Below are 20,165 nucleotides of genomic sequence, written 5' to 3'. Positions count from 1 at the left end.
GCCCCCTGCCCACCCGGGGTTCCCGGGGACCCCCTCCCTTCCGCCAGCCCTCCTGTGGCCGGCCTCTTCTCACTCAGATCCCAGCCCAAATGCCAGCAAGGCCGCCTTTAGCCGGTCTGATGATGCCCGCCTCCCCGCCCCAGCACGGCGCCGTGCCATTTATTTTCTTCATGCCCCAAACCACTCTGAAAGCGTGCTCCTGGGGTACAGTGTTTCCCCAGGTAGACAGCGAGCTGCGGGAGGGCAGGTCCTGGACTGGAACCGGGTGGGTCACTTTAAATGTGCGAGGTGAATGGATGTCGCGGGAAGGGGAACTCCCTCCCCCAGCTCCCTTGGGCCCTGCACCTGCCCCAGCGCGGGTCGTCCGGCGCGTCCCCCGGGGCCACCTCGGCGAGTCCCTCCGGGTCTGGGCGTGTGACTGGCCGACCACCCGCATGGCTCTCGCACCGCCCCAGTTATCATCCTTGGCGGGACCGGGAGCTAAAGGGATGGCGCGAGCTTGGAAGAGGTTTCGCTCCTTTATTAACTAACTCAGGTTGGCTCGAGTCTTCCGAGCGCCCCCTGCCTCGGCTGGGGATGCTAACGTCGAAGGGAGGCCGAAGGGGAAACGGGGGTCTGGGCACGCTGAGCGGGAGGAAGGGGAGGCGAGGAGAGGCCGGTAGGCCGGGGAAAGAAGCCTAGCGCCACATAAACCTTCTACTTGTCACCTCTGGCTCCCCGATCACCTCCGGGCGGGAGAAGGCGAGCGCCGGCCCCGCGCAGGCGCGCCCCCGCGCCCCCGGCCCGCCCCGGGCGGGGCCCAGCGGTGCTGCGCGTCCTCTCGTTTGCAACCACCGTTCAGAGGACTAGAGAGAGCAGCATTTCTTCAATGTAGGAGCCCCGCCGGCGGGTTGTGGCGCCTGCCTGTGCCAGGGGCCCCGGGCTCACGCACCCGACGGTCCGTGGGGTTGCAGACCAAGGCCCCCTGGCCCTGAAAGGGCGCGCCAGGTCCGCGCGCTCGGTCACTTTTGTGACTGCGGGGCGCGAGGCTGAGGGGAGGGAGGCCTGTGCCCAGGTGAGGTCACAGGCGGACCCGACTGCCAGGTGGCGAGGAGCGGAGCCTCTAGGAGTTTGCGCGTTAAGGCCTCTGCCGAGACGCCCATTCCCCAATTCTCTCCCCAACCCCCGACCTTTATTCTCATTCCAGACGGTTCCAGCCCATCGGCAGTCGCCGAACCCACGTGGGGTGGCGAAATCTGAAAGTTTCCAGCTACGAACAGTTTGCATGTTTGTTCCTCGGTCACTTTTTCTGGCAAGGCCAGAGAGCAACGGTAGCGTGGGGGTTTAAAAGCGCTTTCCTTGACTGCAGCAGAAAAACGCTGGACTGGAGGGCAAACTCCAAGGGGACAGGGAGGCGCGAGGGAGCCTGAGCCCGAAACCCCCCATCCCCCACAGTGTGAGCGCTTCAACCCCTGGGGCACCTCCAGGGACTACTTGCCTCGTGCGTCAGCGGGTGGCAGAGCGTCACATATACGCCCCCCTCCACTCCTCCCCTTCTTTTTTCCTCCCTCTCCACCTCCCTCCCCTCCCCATCTCTCCCCGCTCCTCCCTCGCTCTCCCCTAGCGTGTTCCACGCGAGCAGTGAAACCCGGCCGACCCACAGGGTGACAGAACGCTGAAGAGCTAAAAATATAACCGGGGTGCTAGCAACAGCCTTCCGGTTGGTCGGCGAGCAGGGAGAGGCGGCTTCTGATTGGGTTTCCCATCCCACCGCTAGGATTAAGAACGGGGCCAAAAACACTGGCGCCAGGCCCTTGGGAAAAGTGTGCGTTTGCGCAATGGGGCGTTGCAAAGGATGCTGGTATTTGAAGTCATTAGAGGGAGCAATGGTTTTGAATCCCAATTGTGTCCAACAACCGTGTTATCTTGATTTAATGGTAACAAATCTCTTTACATCACCAAACGTGCTTTTTTGTTCATATATGGAGACCGTGTGAGGATTAAATATGATACAGGATGTAAAGCGTGGTTCAAATAGTTGGTATCCTTAATTTAAAGATGACCGGTCAGGCCAGATTGCCTCCTGCGTACCCTGTGCACGGTTCGGTATGTATTTCCGAGCAAGAAACCTTAGTATACAGAATGATGAGAAAGAAAGGCTAGGGTGAGCGGAATCGAATTCTCCTAGGGCATCTCAGGAAGGAGGAATGGAGTCCATATAAGTAGATAAAGGGTAGACATCTCTTACCTAAATTTAGTGCAGGCTGAAGGAGGGCGCGCAGAATCCCTGGACAGAAGGCATAGGATTTCTGCGTGTTCGTGCTTTTGTTCTAATTTCCCCTGCAGTGCTGGAGACACACCAGGCCTGAGCAACTTAACTAAAACAAAACTGAGAAATCCAGCCTCCTTGGCAGTTGGGAGCTCCGGGTAAAGGGTTGGCATATATAGGAAGGGATAAAATAGAGGGGCAAAAGGTAATCACCATTCTTAACTGATGTCTCCGCTTGTCACGTGGCGAGGAGGAGAGAGGATGATTTCTCTCCTCGGTGTGTGACTTCATCTTGCCAGGGCCTAATTGTGAGCTTAATTCCACTGGAGCATTCCACAGCCCCCTCCCATTTTAGATAATCATAGGTTGAAAGGTACACACGGTGTTTTCAACGTGGTGAGCTTCAGAAGCAACTCCCCTGTCTGAGAGTAAGTTACACCAGATGTTTTGTTGCCTTGACAAGTCAGGCTGGTAATAATTAACACCAATTAGCTCTCAGGGGTGAGTCATTCTCTTGTACACGCATGCCAGGGCGAACTATTTTGTACTTCCTTTTGTGTTATCTAAGAAAATAGCTCCTCATGTTTGATTTTTTCAGATGCCCTGATCCAGCTGGGCAGAAGCAAAGACAACCCCAACAAAACTGACTTCGGAGAAATATCTGGATGCAGGGCAAATGGTTCGCTCTTTATTCACCAACGAGGTGAGAGAACAAAGCTTCCTAAAGTTTTGCTAGGACACTGAAACTGCAGTGTTCAAAGAAAGTAACATTTTTTTTTTTTAAAGATTTTATTTATTTATTTGAAAGACGGAGATCACAAGTAGGCAGAGAGGCAGGCAGAGAGAGAGAGAGAGGGAAGCAGGCTTCCTGCGGAGCAGGGAGCCCGATGCGGGGCTCGATCCCAGGACCCTGAGATCATGACCCGAGCCAAAGGCAGCAGCCCAAACCACTGAGCCACCCAGGCGCCCCAGAAAGTAACATTTTAACCTTGGTGGTAGCCGGCCACTTGGGATGGAGTTGATAAGCCCCACCTGGGGCTCCTTGCCTGCTTTGCAGGGAGGCCTGCTTCTCCCTCTCCCACTCGCCCTGCTTGTGTTCCCTTTCTCGCTGTAATAAATAAAATCTCTAAAAACAAAACAAAACAAAAGAACCCCAAACTGGTTAATCTTAAAGATTTTATTTATTTATTTATTTATTTATTTGAGGGGGTTTGGGGGAGGGGCTGAGGGAGAGTGGGTGAGAGAATCCGGAGCAGACTCTGAGCTTAGTGCAGAAGCAGTTGGGGGCCTCGATCTCACAACCCCCGAGATCATGACCTCAGCTGAAATCAAGACTGGGCCGCTCAACCACGGGCGCACCCAGGCACCCCTAATCCTAATTTAGGAGCTGCTAATTGGCAGGCCAGTGTCCACACCTGGTGGACGTATTGTCTTGGTATATACTAACACATTAACATTTTAAAAAAAGATTTTATTTATTTGACAGAGATCACAAGTAGGCGGAGAGGCAGGCAGAGAGAGCAGGGGAAGCAGGCTCTCTACTGAGCAGGAAGCCTGATGTGGGGCTCCATCCCAGGACGCTGCTTTCATGACCTGAGCTGAAGGCAGAGGTTTAACCCTGAGCTACCCAGGTGCCCCACACATTAACATTTTTTTTTCCCACACATTAACATTTTTAAAATGAGTTGACATTTGGGGCGTCTGGGTGGCTCAGTCGGTAAAGCGACTGCCTTCGGCTCAGGTCATGATTCCGGAGTCTTGGGATCAAGTCCCACATTAGGCTCTCTGCTCAGAGGGGAGGCTCCTTCTCCCTCCGACCCTCTCCCCTCTCCTACTCTCTCCCTCACAAACAAAATCTTTAAAAATAAATAAACAAAATGAGTTGACATTTTAAAAACGGGGAGATTGCACAAAGATATGTCCATTTGCTACTTCTCCTGAATTCATAGGATCTGAGCATCCAAGCTGGCACTTGCCTGGAGTTGAATGGCGTTTGCCTGCTTTAGGCCGAGCCTATGTTCTTGGGTTCTCCAAGTCCTCACCACTCTCTCCTATCCCAGACACTGAGGCCAAGGGTCATATGCCACCGATTGTCTCATCCTGTGGTATTGGGGTATCTTTTACACCCCTCTGTTTTCAATCAATTATACTGCTCACTCAGACTCTTGAACTTGTGACCCATTTTTCAGTTTTTTTTTTTTTTTTAAAGATTTTATTTATTTATTTGACAGAGAGAAATCACAAGTAGACAGAGAGGCAGGCAGAGAGAGAGAGAGAGGGAAGCAGGCTCCCTGCTGAGCAGAGAGCCCGATGCGGGACTCGATCCCAGGACCCTGAGATCATGACCTGAGCCGAAGGCAGCGGCTTAACCCACTGAGCCACCCAGGCGCCCCCCATTTTTCAGTTTAATGTAATAATTAATTGAGTGATTATCCTGCAGTGGTGGGAGAGGCAGAAGGAGTTAAAGGATCTTACCTTTGTTGTTAAACTCTGGGCTGTGATTCACAATCGTCAGTGGGGTCATGGAATCATGTGGCTTAGTGGATTTCAGACAAATTTTAGAATAGGATAGAATAAAATGAAAATATTGGAGTGTGTTTACATAGTAAAGATTGTTTTGTGAAATTTATTTCTGTTAAATGCGTGTACTAGGCCTGAATAGCCCAAGTGGGAGAGATTGTTCTGGGGTATGGTGCATCTGGAAACATTCATGAGCTGTCAGGAGCTTAGAAGGAAGAGGTACCCAGTTGGCTGGCTCATGTGATTGTGGGAGGCTATTTTGAACAAAGGAAATAGAGAGCCAAGAGGACAGGATATGGGCAAGGAATGTCCCTTTAACTGCCTGATGGAAGAGCACAGAGAGAAGCGAGATAAGGAAAATCTTGGGGATAGGGAAGAGGGAACCATTTTGAGGACCTTCCATGCCAGGGCTTAAATGCTTACCTATGAAAAAGTAGGAACCCACTGTAAAAAAAATTACCATTTATGTGAAGAGTTCCCCAATAAGGGTAAGGAACTTACAAGGTCAAATTTAATTCGTACAACCTGAAGAGCTAAGCCTTGTTAACCTTATTATTTATTTTTTAAAGATTTTATTTATTTATTTGACAGACAGAGATCACAAGCAGGCAGAGAGAGAGAGAGAGAGAGGAAGGGAAGCAGTCTCCTGGCCAAGCAGAGAGCCCGATGCGGGGCTTGATCCCAGGACTCTGCGATCATGACCTGAGCCGAAGGCAGAGGCTTTAACCCACTGAGCCACACAGGTGCCCTTAAGAAATTAATTTTTTAAAATATCTTATTTATTTATTTGAGAGAGAGAGAGGGAGAGAGCATGAGGAGGGCGGGGTCAGAGGGAGAAATAGACTCCCTGCCGAGCACGGAGCCCAACATGGGACTGGATTCTGGAACTCCAGGATCATGACCTGAGCTGAAGGCTGTTAACCAACTGAGTTACCCAACTGAGCCACCCAGGTGCCCCACTTTTTTTTTTAAAGCAAGAGCACATGGAGTAAGTATAATGTTTAAAGGAAATTAAGTACAGTATACTTGAGAAACTGGAGGACACCCATCCTTTATAAAGCCTAGAAATGAATATCAAATACTGAATACTTAATAAATAATAGTAATACCATAAATCTGGGAAAGGGCACTGCTTTCTCAGGCTGAGCATGATGAGTTCAATTATTTCAACTAGACCTATGTAGGTATGCTTGTTTATTTTTTAGGTAGTGCTTTTTTTTTAAGAGATGGGGAGGAGTAGAGGGAGAGAATTTTTTTTTTTAAAGATTTCATTTATTTATTTGACACACAGATCACAAGTAGGCAGAGAGGCAGGCAGAGAGAGAAAGGAGGAAGCAGGCTCCCCGCCAAGCAGAGAGCCTGATGTGGGACTCGATCCCAGGACTCTAGGATCATGACCTGAGCTGAAAGCAGAGGCTTTAACCCACTGAGCCACCCAGGTGCTCCAAGCACTTAATAATTTTTAAGACCATTCTGATTTTTTGTAGACATACACAGTTGACTGAGATCATTTTCTAATTTTCTCCGCAGAATTGTATATATAGTTAGAGGTTAAAATTCGTTTGTAAGTTATATTTTCCCAACAGCAGATAATTTGGTACTATTATTATCCTAATTTTTAAAATTGAAGAGGACTGAACTTGAAATTCCAAAATGGACAATTAAGGATTTGAACTTCAAGGCCATTCACTAGATCACAGGTGTTCTGAACTCATTCATCGTATTGTTCTCTTGGCCTTGGAAAGGAAACAAACCAAGAATGGGATTATGAAAGTAGGTGACAGAGGAGCAGAGTTCATGAGAATTCACTGGGTTGAGGTTGAACTTGCCCTATTAAGCAACGGAGCATGGAGGGGGTATGTCCTTGAAATTGGGCATTCATATTAAACTTGCAGTACCTTTCAGAGGTTCGCTCACGAAGGCTGATGGGGCACAGTTGAAGTGGTGTTTTGCTGAAACTAAGGAGTAGCTTTTGATAAATTTGCAAATGCAAGATGTTATATGGACCAGGGGGTTAAGAAGCAAATTTTAAAAGTTGATTTGTCTTTTTTTTTTTTTTTTAAAGATTTTATTTATTTATTTGACAGAGAGAAATCACAAGTAGACAGAGAGGCAGGTAGAGAGAGAGGAAGGGAAGCAGGCTCCCTGCCGAGCAGAGAGCCTGATGTGGGACTCGATCCCAGGACGCTGAGATCATGACCTGAGCCGAAGGCAGCGGCTTAACCCACTGAGCCACCCAGGCGCCCCAAGTTGATTTGTCTTTATCCAGACAAAACATCTTGACTTACAGTATACATTGAAACTAAAATTACTTTAGGAAAAGTGACACACTTTTTTTTTTTTAATTGCCTTTTTTTTTTTTTAAAGGATTTTTATTTATTTGACAGAGAGATCACAAGTAGGCAGAGAGACAGGGGAAGCAGGCTCCCTGCTGAGCAGATAGCCTGATGCGGGGCTCAATCCCAGGACCCTGAGATCATGACCTGGGCCAAAGGCAGAGGCTTTAACCCACTGAGCCACCCAGGCGCCCCAACAGTGACAAATTCTAACCTGAAAATTACCTGGTTTCTACAATTTTGACACACCATAATCCTCCTGACCCACACCTTAGGATTGCTCAGAGAGCTCCCCAAACCCATTGCCCATTCTGGTTGCTTCCTCCACACAAATGCCCACCCCACCCCCTTTGCCTGTAGATTCTAATATATCCTTCAAAGCCCAGTTTATTATCCAGTTTGACTTCAGTTACTCATTTAATACTGGGGAGGTGCTGCCTGCTGGGCTGCAAGGTTGGTTACTGCCACCACGGAGCCAGCCCAATGGGAGACTGTCAGTAATTACCAAACACTAGGGCGCCTGCGTGGCTCGGTTGTTAGGCATCTGCCTTCGGCTCAGGTCATGATCCCAGGGTCGGGGGGACTGAGCCCTGCATCAGGCTCCCTGCTCTGCAGGAAGCTTGCTTCTCTCTCTCCCACCCTCCCTGCTTGTGTTCCCTCTCGCTGTGTCTCTCTGTCAAATAAAATCTTAAAAAATAAATAAAATAAATTAAATCTTTAAAAATATCACCAAACACTATCAACACTATCAACAAAACACTATTACAAGAGGAATGAACTTAGATTGGGGTCAGGAGAGGCATATTTTGAGGAAGTATTTAAGGTCCAAAGGACATGTAACACCTGGACAAAAGGAGCACCAAGTATTAGAGAACACTTAATAGGTAAAAAGTACTGAGCGGGAAGGAAACCAGCAGTTGAGGAACTGAAATGAGCCCCAGTGGCTACAGTGTGGAGAGCGGTAGGAGGAGGTGGTAAAGCTTTATCGTCCCCCCCCCCCCCCCCCCCCCGCCGTGGCTATGACCTTCCACTGGTTTTCCAGAGGTGCCCCCAACCTGGGCTAAGAAACTTCCTTTGTGCATCCTCCCTGGGTTATTCTAAGCTGTTTCTGGCTGCCTTCATCATGAAATTTTTTAAAAATATATTTGACAGAGAGAGAGAGAGAGATCACAAGTAGGCAGACAGGCAGAGAGAGAGAGAGAGAGAGAGAGAGAAGCAGGCTCCCTGCTGAGTAGAGAGGCCCATGTGGGGCTCGATCCCAGGACTCTGGGATCATGACTTGAGCTGAAGGCAGAGGCTTTAAAGATTTTATTTATTTATCTGACAGACAGAGATCCCAAGTAGGCAGAGAGAGAGGGGAAAGCATGCTCCCCACTGAGCAGAGAGCCCGATGCGGGGCTCGATCCCATGACCCTGGGACCATGACCTGAGCCGAAGGCAGAGGCTTTAACCCACTGAGCCACTCAGGTGCCCCCATCATGAAATTTCTTGAAGATAGAGATTATTTTATAGTTTAATTTTTGACCCTCAATATATCCCAATTAATCAGGTGTTCTGTTGATCCTAACCAAAACTCTGACAAATGGTCAGAAGACTATAATTTTTTTCCTTGGCTTTGCTGCTAAATTTCAGTGTAAACTGGACTAAACCCCAGTATTCCTAAGGACTCAAAACGTGTTTCAAGTCCATGGTGTTAAAGACCACTTGACTTAAACCTCAAATTATGGGGGCATCTGGGTGGCTCAGTGGGTTGAGGCCTCTGCCTTCGGCTCGGGTCATGATCCCTGCGTCCTGGGATCAAGCCCCGCATCGGGCTCTCTGCTCAGCAGAGAGCCTGCTTCCTCCTCTCTCTCTCTCTGTCTGCCTCTCTGCCTGCTTGGGATCTCTGTCTGTCAAATAAATAAATTTAAAAAACAAAAACAAAACAAAAAACAAAAAAACCCTCAAATTATGTTTGTGCCTCTTTCAGATAACCAGCTGACCTCTAGTAGGCAAAACGTATAGATGTGTTAGGGTAAAGAGTATGTCTGGATTTGCCCTTATTCTGTGTATTTACTTAAAAAAAGGAAGGGGGAGACACATAAGTATATGTTCACTTTGTGTTATGAATCAACCAATTTCTGTTCTCTGAACTCAACAATTTGAATACATTTTGTCTCACTCCTGTGACCATTATCAGAAGTCATTTCTTCAAAATAAAGTTGAACAGGAAGAAAAAAATAGCTTCTAAAAACAACCTTGATTTATCTATAATGAAGGGCACTAATGGTTCAGAATCCCTTCCAGCAATACTTAGAAAACACGGTGGTTGATGAATCCCAAGACGTCTATCCTGAATCACAAATTCCTGGGTGACTAAAATAAATTCCTAGAGCCAAACTTAAATTGGGACTGTGACCGAGTACCAGAAAAGAAACACCTGCTTTATTAACACAACAGCAACAGAAAGGGTTTCCAAGTTCTTCGAAGGAAAATAACATGAACAGGCAGCACCTGCTAAGTGTTACAAGACTCAGTGCCCACGCTGATTGTTCGAGAGCTCCCCCCAACCCGGCAGATGTCTCCTCCCTCAGGGCTGCTGCCAAGAACAGGCGGTAGCGTCACAGTTAATTTCTCAAACAGGAGACTGAGAGGGTATCACTCCTGTTTCAGAAGATCTTGGTGTTAAAGAAGCGGCGGCAGCAGCAGCTCTTAGTGTAGAGAACATAGCCATTTGGAAAACATGCTTGTTTCTTGAATTCAAGAAAAACCATGAGCCAATCTATCAATTCTTCTCCGCTCTGGTCTGCCGGAGTGGGGTCTGAAGATTCCTTTTCTGTCGCTATCACATGTCTGGGTAAGAGGAGGAAAGGTGGAGGGGGGGCCATGGACGAGGGCTCTCCTCCCTCTGCACTGGTGGTGGTCGCTATCTTTTGTGGCAGCTGCAGTAGCAGGGGGGTGGTGGGGAGGCCACCCAGCAGTCACCTCTTCTTGAAGCCATACTTTTTGCGTTCATAGAAGAGATCGGTCTTAGAGCTCCCCAAGTTGACAATCTTTGGGCAACCATCTCTCTGGAAAACAGGATAGAGAAGTTGTTAAATCCTCTGAGTCTGAACTGAGAGGGACTGAAGATAAAAATAACTTTTGGGGGGCGCCTGGGTGGCTCAGCGGGTTAAAGCTTCTGCCTTCGGCTCAGGTCATGATCCCAGGGTCCTGGGATAGAGCCCCTCTGCTCAGCAGGGAGCCTGCTTCCCTCCGCCCCCGCCTGTCTCTCTGCCTGCTTGTAATCTCTGTCAAATAAATAAATAAAATCTTAAAAAAAAAAAAACTTTTGGATCAGTGGATTTGGCCATTTACTTTATCTGTTCAGTTGTCCTAGTCAATCAATCACCAAGAATTTATTCCACTCTCTAGCCAAGGAGGCCACTTTGAATGCTGGATTCTCAGCCCACTTCTGTCGTTAATACGATGTAGCTGAGGTAGAATTTAACTCTTAAAGATTCCAAAGGGTTTTCTTCAAGTGAAAGGTAAAAACCCTGTAATGATCCACTATAGATAAGCTCTCTAGCTCTCCTCCACTATCTCAAGAAAGAGAAGAAGACCTCCAAGGCAAAAAAGCCTACAGGCTTTAGGAGATAGTACATTACATGTTAAATACCATAGGGCTTGATGTGTCCTTATTAATTCATTTAATTTGACACACGGTCTTGGGGGAAGACTGCCCCTGTGCTAGAGATGGCTACTGAAGGTCTGTACTCTGATTTGTAATGACATGTTCCCCTGGCCACTCTGTGAGCTTGAGTGGTTTCAGTGAAGCCCCTGGGAAGCTGTGTTCTGCAGAGATGATGACTACGTAAGTTGCTCGGGGATGATGGGAGGAAAATTGGGGAAGATGCTACTAGAATAAAACCTTCACAGTCCTGATTTTATTAAAAACTGCTGTCAAAGGAGGTTGCTCCCTGGGACACTGGACTTTAGAATGAATTAATTGATCAAGTTCTTAGACATCACATTTCTAACTTAGGTGATACCTCTTTTGGGGGACCAATATCTACACCATACAAAAATCTCTAGGAACACACAAAGCCAACAGTAACATCTCATTATTTTCTAAAAACATGTAATATATATTACTTTGAGGACTGCCGTCTGAGGAGTTCAGCGTGCTGAGGGAGCCAGGGAGTGGGCCCAGCCCCACGAACAGCTCCCGATGTGAACTCAGGCTGTGTAATCTGTACTGAAAGTTCTGGTACAAATGAGGGTGAACCTGCCTCTTATGGTGGAAGTGGCCTGATATCAAACACACGGGTGCTCTAAGCTCTTTATCTTTAGAGATGCTATGAAATTTTGTGCTAGCATAGCCTGTTTAGTCTTATTATCGCCTTACTGACTTATCCCCAGATTCTACCAATACTGTATGAGGTGAGGATGTGCTCTCTGGATTGGGCTGGCTTTTGTTGAATATGCCTGTAAATGGGTAGCAGGAAGAGGAAGAAGGAAGAACTGTTAAGAAATCTTGGAGGGGGGGGCGCCTGGGTGGCTCAGTGGGTTAAGCCGCTGCCTTCAGCTCAGGTCATGATCTCAGGGTCCTGGGATCGAGTCCCGCATCGGGCTCTCTGCTCAGCAGGGAGCCTGCTTCCTTCTCTCTCTCTCTCTGCTTGCCTCTCAGTGTACTTGTAATTTCTCTCTGTCAAATAAATAAATAAAAAAAAAAAAAAAAGAAAGAAATCTTGGAGGGGGACGCCTGGGTGGCTCAGTTGGTTAAGCAGCTGCCTTCGGCTCAGGTCATGATCCCAGCGTCCTATGATCAAGTCCCACATCGGGCTCCTTGCTCTGCAGGGAGCCTGCTTCTCCCTCTGACTCTGCCTTCCACTCTGCCTGTGCTCGCTCTCGCTCTCTCTCTGACAAATAAATAAATAAAATCTTAAAAAAAAAAAAAAAGAAATCTTGGAGGCTGGGGCACCTGGGTGGCTCAGTCCATTAAGCATGTGCCTTTAGCTCAGGTCATGATCCCAGAGCCCTGCTTCAGGCTCCCTGCTCAGTCAGGAGTCCGCTTCTCCCTCTTCCCCTCCCCTCTCTTGTGCTCCCTCTCTCAAATAAATAAATAAATAAATAAATATATTTTTAAAGATTTTAGTTATTTATTTGACAGAGAAATCACAAGTAGGCAGAGAGGCAGGCAGAGAGAGAGAGAAGGGGAAGCAGGCTCCCTATGGAACAGAGAGCCCGATGTAGGGCTCGATCCCAGGACCCTGGGATCATGACCTGAGCCGAAGGCAGAGGCTTTAACCCACTGAGCCACCCAGGTGTCCCAATAAATAAACTCTTAAAAAAGAAAAAAAGAGAGAGAGAGAGAGAAAGAATCTTGGAGTGTGGGGGTGCCTGGCTGGCTTAGTCCAGATCATGATCTCAGGGTTGTGAGTTAGAGCCACACACTGGGTATAAAGATTACTTAAAAATAAAAAAATCTTAAGAAGAAAAAAGAAACAAAAGAAACCTTAGAGTATGATACAAGTATTTATGAGCTGAGCTAGGGGATATTTTAAAAAATCCCTGCAAGGGGTGCCTGGCTCAGTGGGTAAAAGCCTCTGCCATGATCCCAGGGTCCTGGGATTGAGCCTGGGATTGGGCTCTGCTCAGCAGGGAGCCTGCTTCCCTTCCTCTCTCTCTCTGCCTACCTTTCTGCCTACTTGTGATCTGTCAAATAAATAAACAAAATCTTTAAAAAAAAAATTAAAGAAAAATAAAAATACCTGCAGAAGTCTGCCTTATGGCAGTAGTTCTTTTAGCAACTGCAATGTCTGAATACTAGAAATTTCATCCTTTCTCAGATCCCCCCAGAGGACCAACAGATCTCCCCATTCCTAGCACAGGGGCTTTTATTTTTATTTTCAGCAGCTGTAGTTTGAATTGAAGGCGCCAAGTAAATACATCTTATGGCCACTTAATTTCTAAAATTTCATTTTAGTAGACACCAGGGGCATCTGGCTGGACCAGTCTGTTGGGCACTCACCCTTGATCTCAGCATTGTGGGGGGCACCAAAATATCAAGTGCTTGTTTCAGTTATACTAAATGTGTCCACTGAAACAACTCTGAAGAGCCCTAGGCTGGGCTCCTGTCCTGATCACCAAGCAGAACTCAATGCCAATAGGTTTCCTTCCGGAGGAGGACTGTATTACAAGTCCATTTCAGCAGGAAAGCGAGCTACAAACACTACCCTGACCTAGTGACAAAACCCCAGGACTTTCAAGTAATATTTTATTTTTAAGAAAGCTCTATACCCAGTGTGGGGCTTTCACTCTCAAGTCCAGTATGGAGTCAAACGCTTCACTGAGCCAGCCAGGCGCCCCTCAAATAATATATTATTTTACTTTATTTTTTAGTATTTATTTGCGGCATAGAGTGTGAGTGGGGCCAAGGGGCAGAGGCAGAGTCTCAAGCAGACTCCCCACTGAGCATAGAGCCTGATGCAGGGCTTGGTCTCACTTTAGATGACCTTAGCTGAAACCAAGAGTTGGATACTTAAGGACTGTGTCACCCATGTGCCCCCCACAAGTAATATTTTAATTTTTAAAGACTTATTTATTTGAGAGCGTGAGCGAGCACATGTGCACAGGAGTACGCATGCTGGAGCAAGCAGGGGGAGGGGCAGAGGGAGAGGAGCAGACTCCCCACTGAGTATGGAGGCCGATGCAGTGCGGGCTCAATCCCGACTCTGAGATCATGACCTGAGTCAAAATCTAGTTGAAGGGTGCCTGGGTGGCTCAGTGGGTTGAAGCCTCTGCCTTTGGCTCAGGTCATGATCCCAGGGTGCTGGATCAAGCCCTGCGTCCGGCTCTATGCCCGGCGGGGAGCCTCTTCCCCCCTCTCTCTCTGCCTGTCTCTCTGCCTACTTGTGATCTCAGTCTGTGAAATAAATAAATAAAATCTTAAAAGAAAAAAAAAATCTAGAGTTGAAGCTTAACTGACTGAGCCACCCAGGTGCCCCAAGTAATATTTTAAATCCAACACTTATCATTTCCAAAACAAAACACACCAAATGGAAATCTATACAAAACTGAAATGTAGGAAAAGGCAATTAAAAAAAAGTCTGAAATCAGAAAAACAATTACTGGGGCACCTGTAGGGGCGGCTCAGTCAGTTAGGTGTCTGCCTTTGATTCAGGCCATGATCTTGGGGTCCTGGGATCAAGCCCCATGTAAGGCTCCCTGCTCAGCAGGGAGTCTGCTTCTCACTCTGCCCCTCCTCCCTGCTTGTGCTCTCTCTCCCAAATAAGTAAATCTTAAAAAAAAAAAAAAAAAAAAAAAAAAAAAAAAAATTATTTATTTATTTGACAGAGATCACAAGTAGGCAGAGAGAAGGGAAGTAGGCTCCCTGCCAAGCAGAGAGCCTGAAGCAGGGCTTGATCCCAGGACCCTGGGACCATGACCTGAGCCGAAGGCAGAGGCTTTAACCCACTGAGCTACCCCGGCACCCCTCAAATAAGTAAATCTTAAAAATAATGAAAAATACAATTACTGAAAAGTGGGTCCAAATCTTTACTTCTTACAAATGATAGCAAAGAATTATGAAATGGGAGTGCCTAGGTGGCTCAGTGGGTTAAGCTTCTGCCTTTGGCTCAGGTTATGATTTCAGGGTCCTGGGATAAAGTCCCTCGTTGGGTTCTCTGGTCAGCAGGGAGCCTGGTTCCCCCTCTCTGCCTACTTGTGATCTCTGTCAAATAAACAAACAAAATCTTAACCCCCCCCCCCAAAAGTAGTAGTAGTTGTAAAGAAGGTAAATTTCTAAATTAATTTTGAAAAGTACCAAGTGTCTTTTTTTTTTTTTTTTTAAGTCTAACGGCTCTGCTGTTCACTAAACAGGGGGAAGAGAATGATGTATATAGCAAGAGGGAGAGGCACATACTTGACCACCCTGAGAAGAGCGACACAGTGCGCCGGTTTGAGAAAATGCTTTGACTTTGACCACCCATTCTTTTTTTTTAAAAAACTGAGAGATCACAACCAGGCAGAAAGGCAGGCAGAGAGAGAGAGAAGAGGAAGCAGGCTCCCCGCTGAGTAGAGAGCCCGATGTGGGGCTCAATCCAAGGACCCTGGGATCATGACCTGAGCCAAAGTCAGAGGCTTCAACCCACTGAGCCACCCAGGCGCACCTGACCACCAATTCTTAAAGGTGATAAAACCATCTTCAATATTACCAGTTTGTGTTTATCTTCACCCAATGAAATCTTATTCCTTAGGACTTAATTTCTCTCGTTAGAGGGGAAATATAATTTGAATTTTAACCTTTCTCTTGGGGTGGGGAGAGGCAATAGTGAAGTGAAAAACCCGAGACACAAGGAGCCAGACAGCTTGGGTTCTAGGCCTGGATCCGCCACTGATTAGCCATGTGACCTTGCGCCAAGTTGTTTAACATCTGGAAGCTTTAGTTTTCTCGTTTGTATCCCAAAGACCTGTTAGAAAAGAACATTCAGCACAGCTTGGGGCACACAGCAAGAGCTCTACGAATGTTAGTGGCTGTTCTCCTTGTCTTCTAGTTGGGAGAGCTGAGGAGAATGTAAGTAAAAGAGATAAATCGAGGGGTAAGGAGACATCAGATCAGAATGCTGCTGCACTGTAGAATCTACAAATGAGTACTCTGGCAGCAGTGGCCCCAGAGAGGACTCCTGAGTATTCTTGATGCTGAAAAACTAAGTGAAAACACCCATTTAGTCCACGGGTCTAATTCCCTTATAAATTATGAAAGTGGCAGGAAGAGGAAGGAGTATGAGAACTCCGGCTTGCTTTGATGGCAGGATTTCTACCTAGGAAAGAAGTCTGAGGGACTTAATCTCCATGAAGATCTGTAGGCTGAGAGGCTGGATCAGGTCACTAACTGCTCTGTGTCCTCTGGAAACTACTGCTGAATAAATGTAAGCTAGATACCGTCTCAAGTATCCTCAGAACACTCCTGTACATTGTGAAGAAGACGGAGTGATGTCTAGAATAATTCTCAGGAACGGAACGAAGCACAAAGATCCAAAGGTATCAGTTCACATAGCACATGCAGACAAGTCAGACAGTAATTAACATTTATTAAGCACTCTGGTTACAAGCTTATTCCAGACAAGAACTCCAGCTTCAACCATGTAGACAGTCAAAAAAATGTTGTCCTTACGGACTCTGGAGCTAGTTTAAGACCTACTCACGTTTTCTCATCATTGCTGTTGCCTTCCCGCGGTTTCACTGCTTACAGATTATAAATGTCAAATACTGTAGACCAGACACTTTATATGGGGCACTACTAGGGATGGCTTACAGAGGAAGCACCGAAATGTGGACCATGCCTGTAATACACAGACACTAAACCAAGAACGTGGGAAAAGAGAGATAAACAGCGAAACCAAGCTCCTTTCTCTAAAGGGGTACAACCCAGTTGGTGGGTCAGATGGACAAAGATATGCTTTGACACACAAAGATAAATGCAAATCAGAGTTCAGGACAGGGTAATGTTCAAATCACCAACTGAAGTTAAGTTTTTGGTATTTTATCTATGTCCTTTCTCACCTCCCTAAAAAATTAGACGACATAATGGTGTAAGAAACAGTTTCATCTGGCCAGATACGTCCCCCTTCCTGGGGCTAGACAGGCTCCAAATATACAGAATCAGGAGGCTGGGTGTTTCTACTCAACATGGGCACATCCTCCCAGAAGGACTCACAAAAGGATGACAAGGAGTAATGGGGACACCACGAGCTTTAGTCAGACAATCTGCACCTGCCATTTAATAGCTGGTGACAGACTGTAAAATGGGGATAACGTGGGACGCCTGGGTGGCTCAGTCAGTTAAGCATCTGCCTTTGGCTTAGGTCACGATCCTGGCTTCCTGGGATGGAGTCCTACATGGGGCTCCTTGCTCAGCAGGGAACCTGCTTCTCCCTCTGCCTGCTGCTCCCCCTGCTTGTGCTCTCTCTCTGATAAATAAATAAATAAAATCTTTTTAAAAAAGGGGATAATAATAATCCCTATTTAACAAAGTTATTGTGAAAAATAAAGGATGACATCTATAAAATACCTACTGTGTACGTGGGAACGTTAAGAATCATGTATCTTTTTTTTCTTTTAAGATTTATTCGAGGGGCGCCTGGGTGGCTCAGTCAGTTGAGCGTCTGCCTTCGGCTCAGGTCATGATCCTGCCATCCAGTCCCAGGCTTCCTCTCATCCCTTGGCCTGCTTCTCCCTCTCCTTCTGCAGCTCCCCCTGCTGGGGCTGTTGTGCAGGCACACACCTGTGTGTGCACTTGAGCACCCTCAATCTCTCTCTGTCAAATAAAATCTTAAAAAAAGAAAGAGAATTAAAAACAAAAGTAGGGAGGCAGAGAAGCCTCAAGCGGACTTCCTGCTGAGCGCAAGCCTGACCCCAGCTAGTTTCCAGGACCCTGAGATCATGACATGAGCTGAAACCAAGAGCTGGCTCCTCATTCTACCAAGCCACCATGGCATCCCTCATGTACCTTTTGCCTTACCCCAGATTTAGGTAACCAGGAACCTTCCATTAGTGATACTATTATGAACACTTAAATTTTTTTAAAAAAGACTTTGTTTATTTGTCAGAGAGAGAGCATAAGCAGGAGTGGCACAGCAGGCAGAGAGAGACGCAGGCCCCCTGCTGATCAAGGAGCCCAATGTGGGGACTCCATCCCAAGACCCTGGGATCATGGCCTGAGGCAAAGGCAGACGCTTAACTGACTGAGCCACCCAGGCGTCCCACGTTGTCCCCGTTTTACAGTCTGTCACTCAGCTAATAAATGGTCCTGGGATCATGACCTGAGCTGAAGGCAGATGCCTAACCAACTGAGCCACCCAGGCGTCCCCACACTTTTTAGTATGTCATACGTAAGAAGAAGAAAACAAGCAGATTCACCGCCCCCACCCTCTAAGAAAGCTCCTGCTTCCAACCTAAACAAAAACAGTAAAACTTGCTTTTATTATAGATCTACAAGCCCCCTATCCTGGCATTTGACTAAAGGAATTGAGTAAGTAGCCACCGCCACTACACAATGTCAAGGAGCAAAAATGTCACGAGACAGAATCACAATCCTGCACTATCAGCCCAAAGGCATTCTTTAGCCAGTTAAAGTGGAAATCAACTTGAGGTGTCCCAAATTCAACTGTCACCACATCCACTCAAACAATCTTTCATGATAGGAAAGAAAATGACTGAGCAGCTATTACCTACTGTGCACTGTGCCTGGACTCACAAAGGCAGGATATTGTTTCTGAAGAAGGATAATCAGAGAGGTGCCTGGGTGGCTCAGTGGGTTAAGTCTCTGCCTTCGGCTCAGGTCATGGTCTCAGGGTCCTGGGATTGAGCCTCGAGTCAGGTTCTCTGCTCAACAGGGAGCCTGCTTCCCCCCCCCCTCTCTGCATCTGTCTCTGCCTACTTGTGATCTTTGTCTGTCAAATAAATAAATAAGCTTCTTAAAAAAAAGAATAATTAGAGAGAGAGAGATCAAAGGAGTAGAGAGAAGGCTCTCCAAATTGCTGACGTTGACAAAGTTTCGTTTCTGTTGCATTTCAGCCCTCGATGCAAAATAACCGCCTTTTATTGGACGACACCCAGCTGACCTCACAGAACTTGAGGAAATTATAACCTGCGTGCCTAGTTGAACATAGTAATCTCTATGGGCCATAGGAGTTTGCCCTGGTTGGCAAGAGTTACTAAATAAAAGCAGCAAAGATCAGATGGAAAGCTTAGTGTACACTCACATCCTTCTCCTGGATGGTGCACTCCTTACAATAATAGGCATCCGAGACTCCAGGGCCTCCACAGATCACACAGCGCCCCTGGTAAGAGCCATAATTACACTCATCACATATGCGCACCAGAGTGCAGGGACGCACGTAGGAGTCACAGATCACACACTTGCCATCACCTGGGAAGAAGAGAGAATGGAATTACGCCCACATACAAGTACCTCCTTAAGTCTACTGCCCTGCTCCTGCTATGGGGAAAATACAGTGGTCTCCACCCCCTAGTGACTTTAGGACTCTCTATTTTGGTATTACAAAACTCAGCTAACCCTGTGTCCCTCTCAATCCCTTCAACGAGTAAGTTAACCAACTAATATATAAAGAGATTAGAACATCACCTCATAGACAAGAAGTCTCCATCACTACTGGCGAAGAACTGTGTATGGGTCGTTTGGGGACAGGGTCAGGCTATCTCCTGGCCAAAGCTACAAATTTTCTCAAAAACCCAAACATAACGTTTAAAATGTGCAAGTTGCAATGGAGAGATGGAGAGGGCTTTGGTTGCAGCCTGGTACTCAATGTTCACAAACTTGCAGGCACATCTGCCCAAAACCCTCTTTGTGGCACTGCTGGAAATGCCCGTTTGCTGGCTTTAAACAAACTGTGAGGGGAAGGAGTGGGGGTGTTTGGGAGGGCGTGTTCACTCACATTTTTCACACAGTCTTCCGATGGCTGCAAGATCAAAGATGGTAAAGAGTACAATTAGAATTGGTTTTGACGAAGAGCGGAAAGATCCTCGATTCTGGGGTGGCGACACAGCAGGGACTGCAGTGAGCCGTAAGGGCTCCTATCCATCTAACCCTCACCGTAAGGTTCCATCCGAAGCAAACCCACACCCTTCTCAGCCCGCTCCCAGGTCCTGGGCAATCTGAGCTTCCTCGGACCTCACTCCCGTCGCCTGCCTGACTCTCAGCACGCGCGCCCCCGCCCTCTTTGCATCAGAGACCACAAACGCGCGCGCTCCCATGCTATCAACCGTGAGGCGGGAAACGTGGCGCCTCCGAGGCAAAACCCGAAGGATGAGATCGGAACCTCTGACCACCTCCCACCCTCCAGCTCCTGACACCATCCCCACCCTGACAGCCGGGGGCAGGAAGCTGCCTCACCAACACCAGCCTGCTTGCGGCAGAAAATCAAATCCGGATGATGTTTAGCCATAGTTCCAGCGCAAGCCGGCCACCGGAAACTTAGAGAACTTCCGTCCGACCTTTAACCTCCATTTTCCAGCCCCCCGGTCGCCGTGATTGGTTCTCCAGGCTTCATCAAGACCCGCTCGCGCTCGCTCGCCCG

The 20,165-nt window shown here is 47.4% G+C and overlaps 1 protein-coding gene and 1 long non-coding RNA gene across 13 annotated transcripts; one reads left to right on the top strand and one right to left on the bottom strand.

Moving 5' to 3' along the window:
• The first annotated feature begins 130 nt into the window (after positions 1–130).
• On the top strand, positions 131–18,813 carry LOC309869258. 12 transcript variants are annotated; one of them, XR_014314056.1, is made up of 4 exons: positions 275–535; positions 1,187–1,310; positions 2,847–2,951; positions 18,643–18,813. It is a non-coding gene; the product is annotated as an uncharacterized lncRNA (long non-coding RNA). The 12 variants fall into 12 exon arrangements; XR_014314058.1 differs by lacking the exon at positions 18,643–18,813 and adding an exon at positions 14,919–15,059; XR_014314059.1 differs by lacking the exon at positions 18,643–18,813 and adding an exon at positions 9,284–10,411.
• On the bottom strand, positions 9,507–20,109 carry PHF5A (PHD finger protein 5A). Its single transcript, XM_082740077.1, has 4 exons — positions 19,982–20,109; positions 19,524–19,547; positions 18,831–18,997; positions 9,507–10,154 (listed from the first exon to the last, which is right to left on the bottom strand). The coding sequence occupies exons 1-4, from the start codon at positions 20,031–20,033 to the stop codon at positions 10,065–10,067; spliced, it is 333 nt and encodes a 110-aa protein (XP_082596203.1). The 5' UTR covers positions 20,034–20,109; the 3' UTR covers positions 9,507–10,064.
• Positions 20,110–20,165: the final 56 nt, after the last annotated feature.

The sequence above is a fragment of the Mustela nivalis genome (assembly GCF_964662115.1).
Source record: "Mustela nivalis genome assembly, chromosome: 7".
NCBI classification, from domain to species: Eukaryota; Metazoa; Chordata; class Mammalia; order Carnivora; family Mustelidae; genus Mustela; species Mustela nivalis.
Note: the sequence above shows the minus strand (reverse complement) of the source record. Positions and strands in the feature narration are given on the sequence as shown.

Bases quoted from the DNA above. Each gene is read 5' to 3' on its own strand.
- PHF5A (XM_082740077.1), bottom strand. From the start codon at position 20,033: ATGGCTAAACATCATCCGGATTTGATTTTCTGCCGCAAGCAGGCTGGT. The intron at 19,548-19,981 runs GTGAGGCAGCTT...TTGATCTTGCAG, and splicing joins CCGCAAGCAGGCTGGTGTTG to CCATCGGAAGACTGTGTGAA. The intron at 10,155-18,830 runs GTGAGTGTACAC...CCTGTTTTCCAG, and splicing joins GCACCATCCAGGAGAAGGAT to AGAGATGGTTGCCCAAAGAT.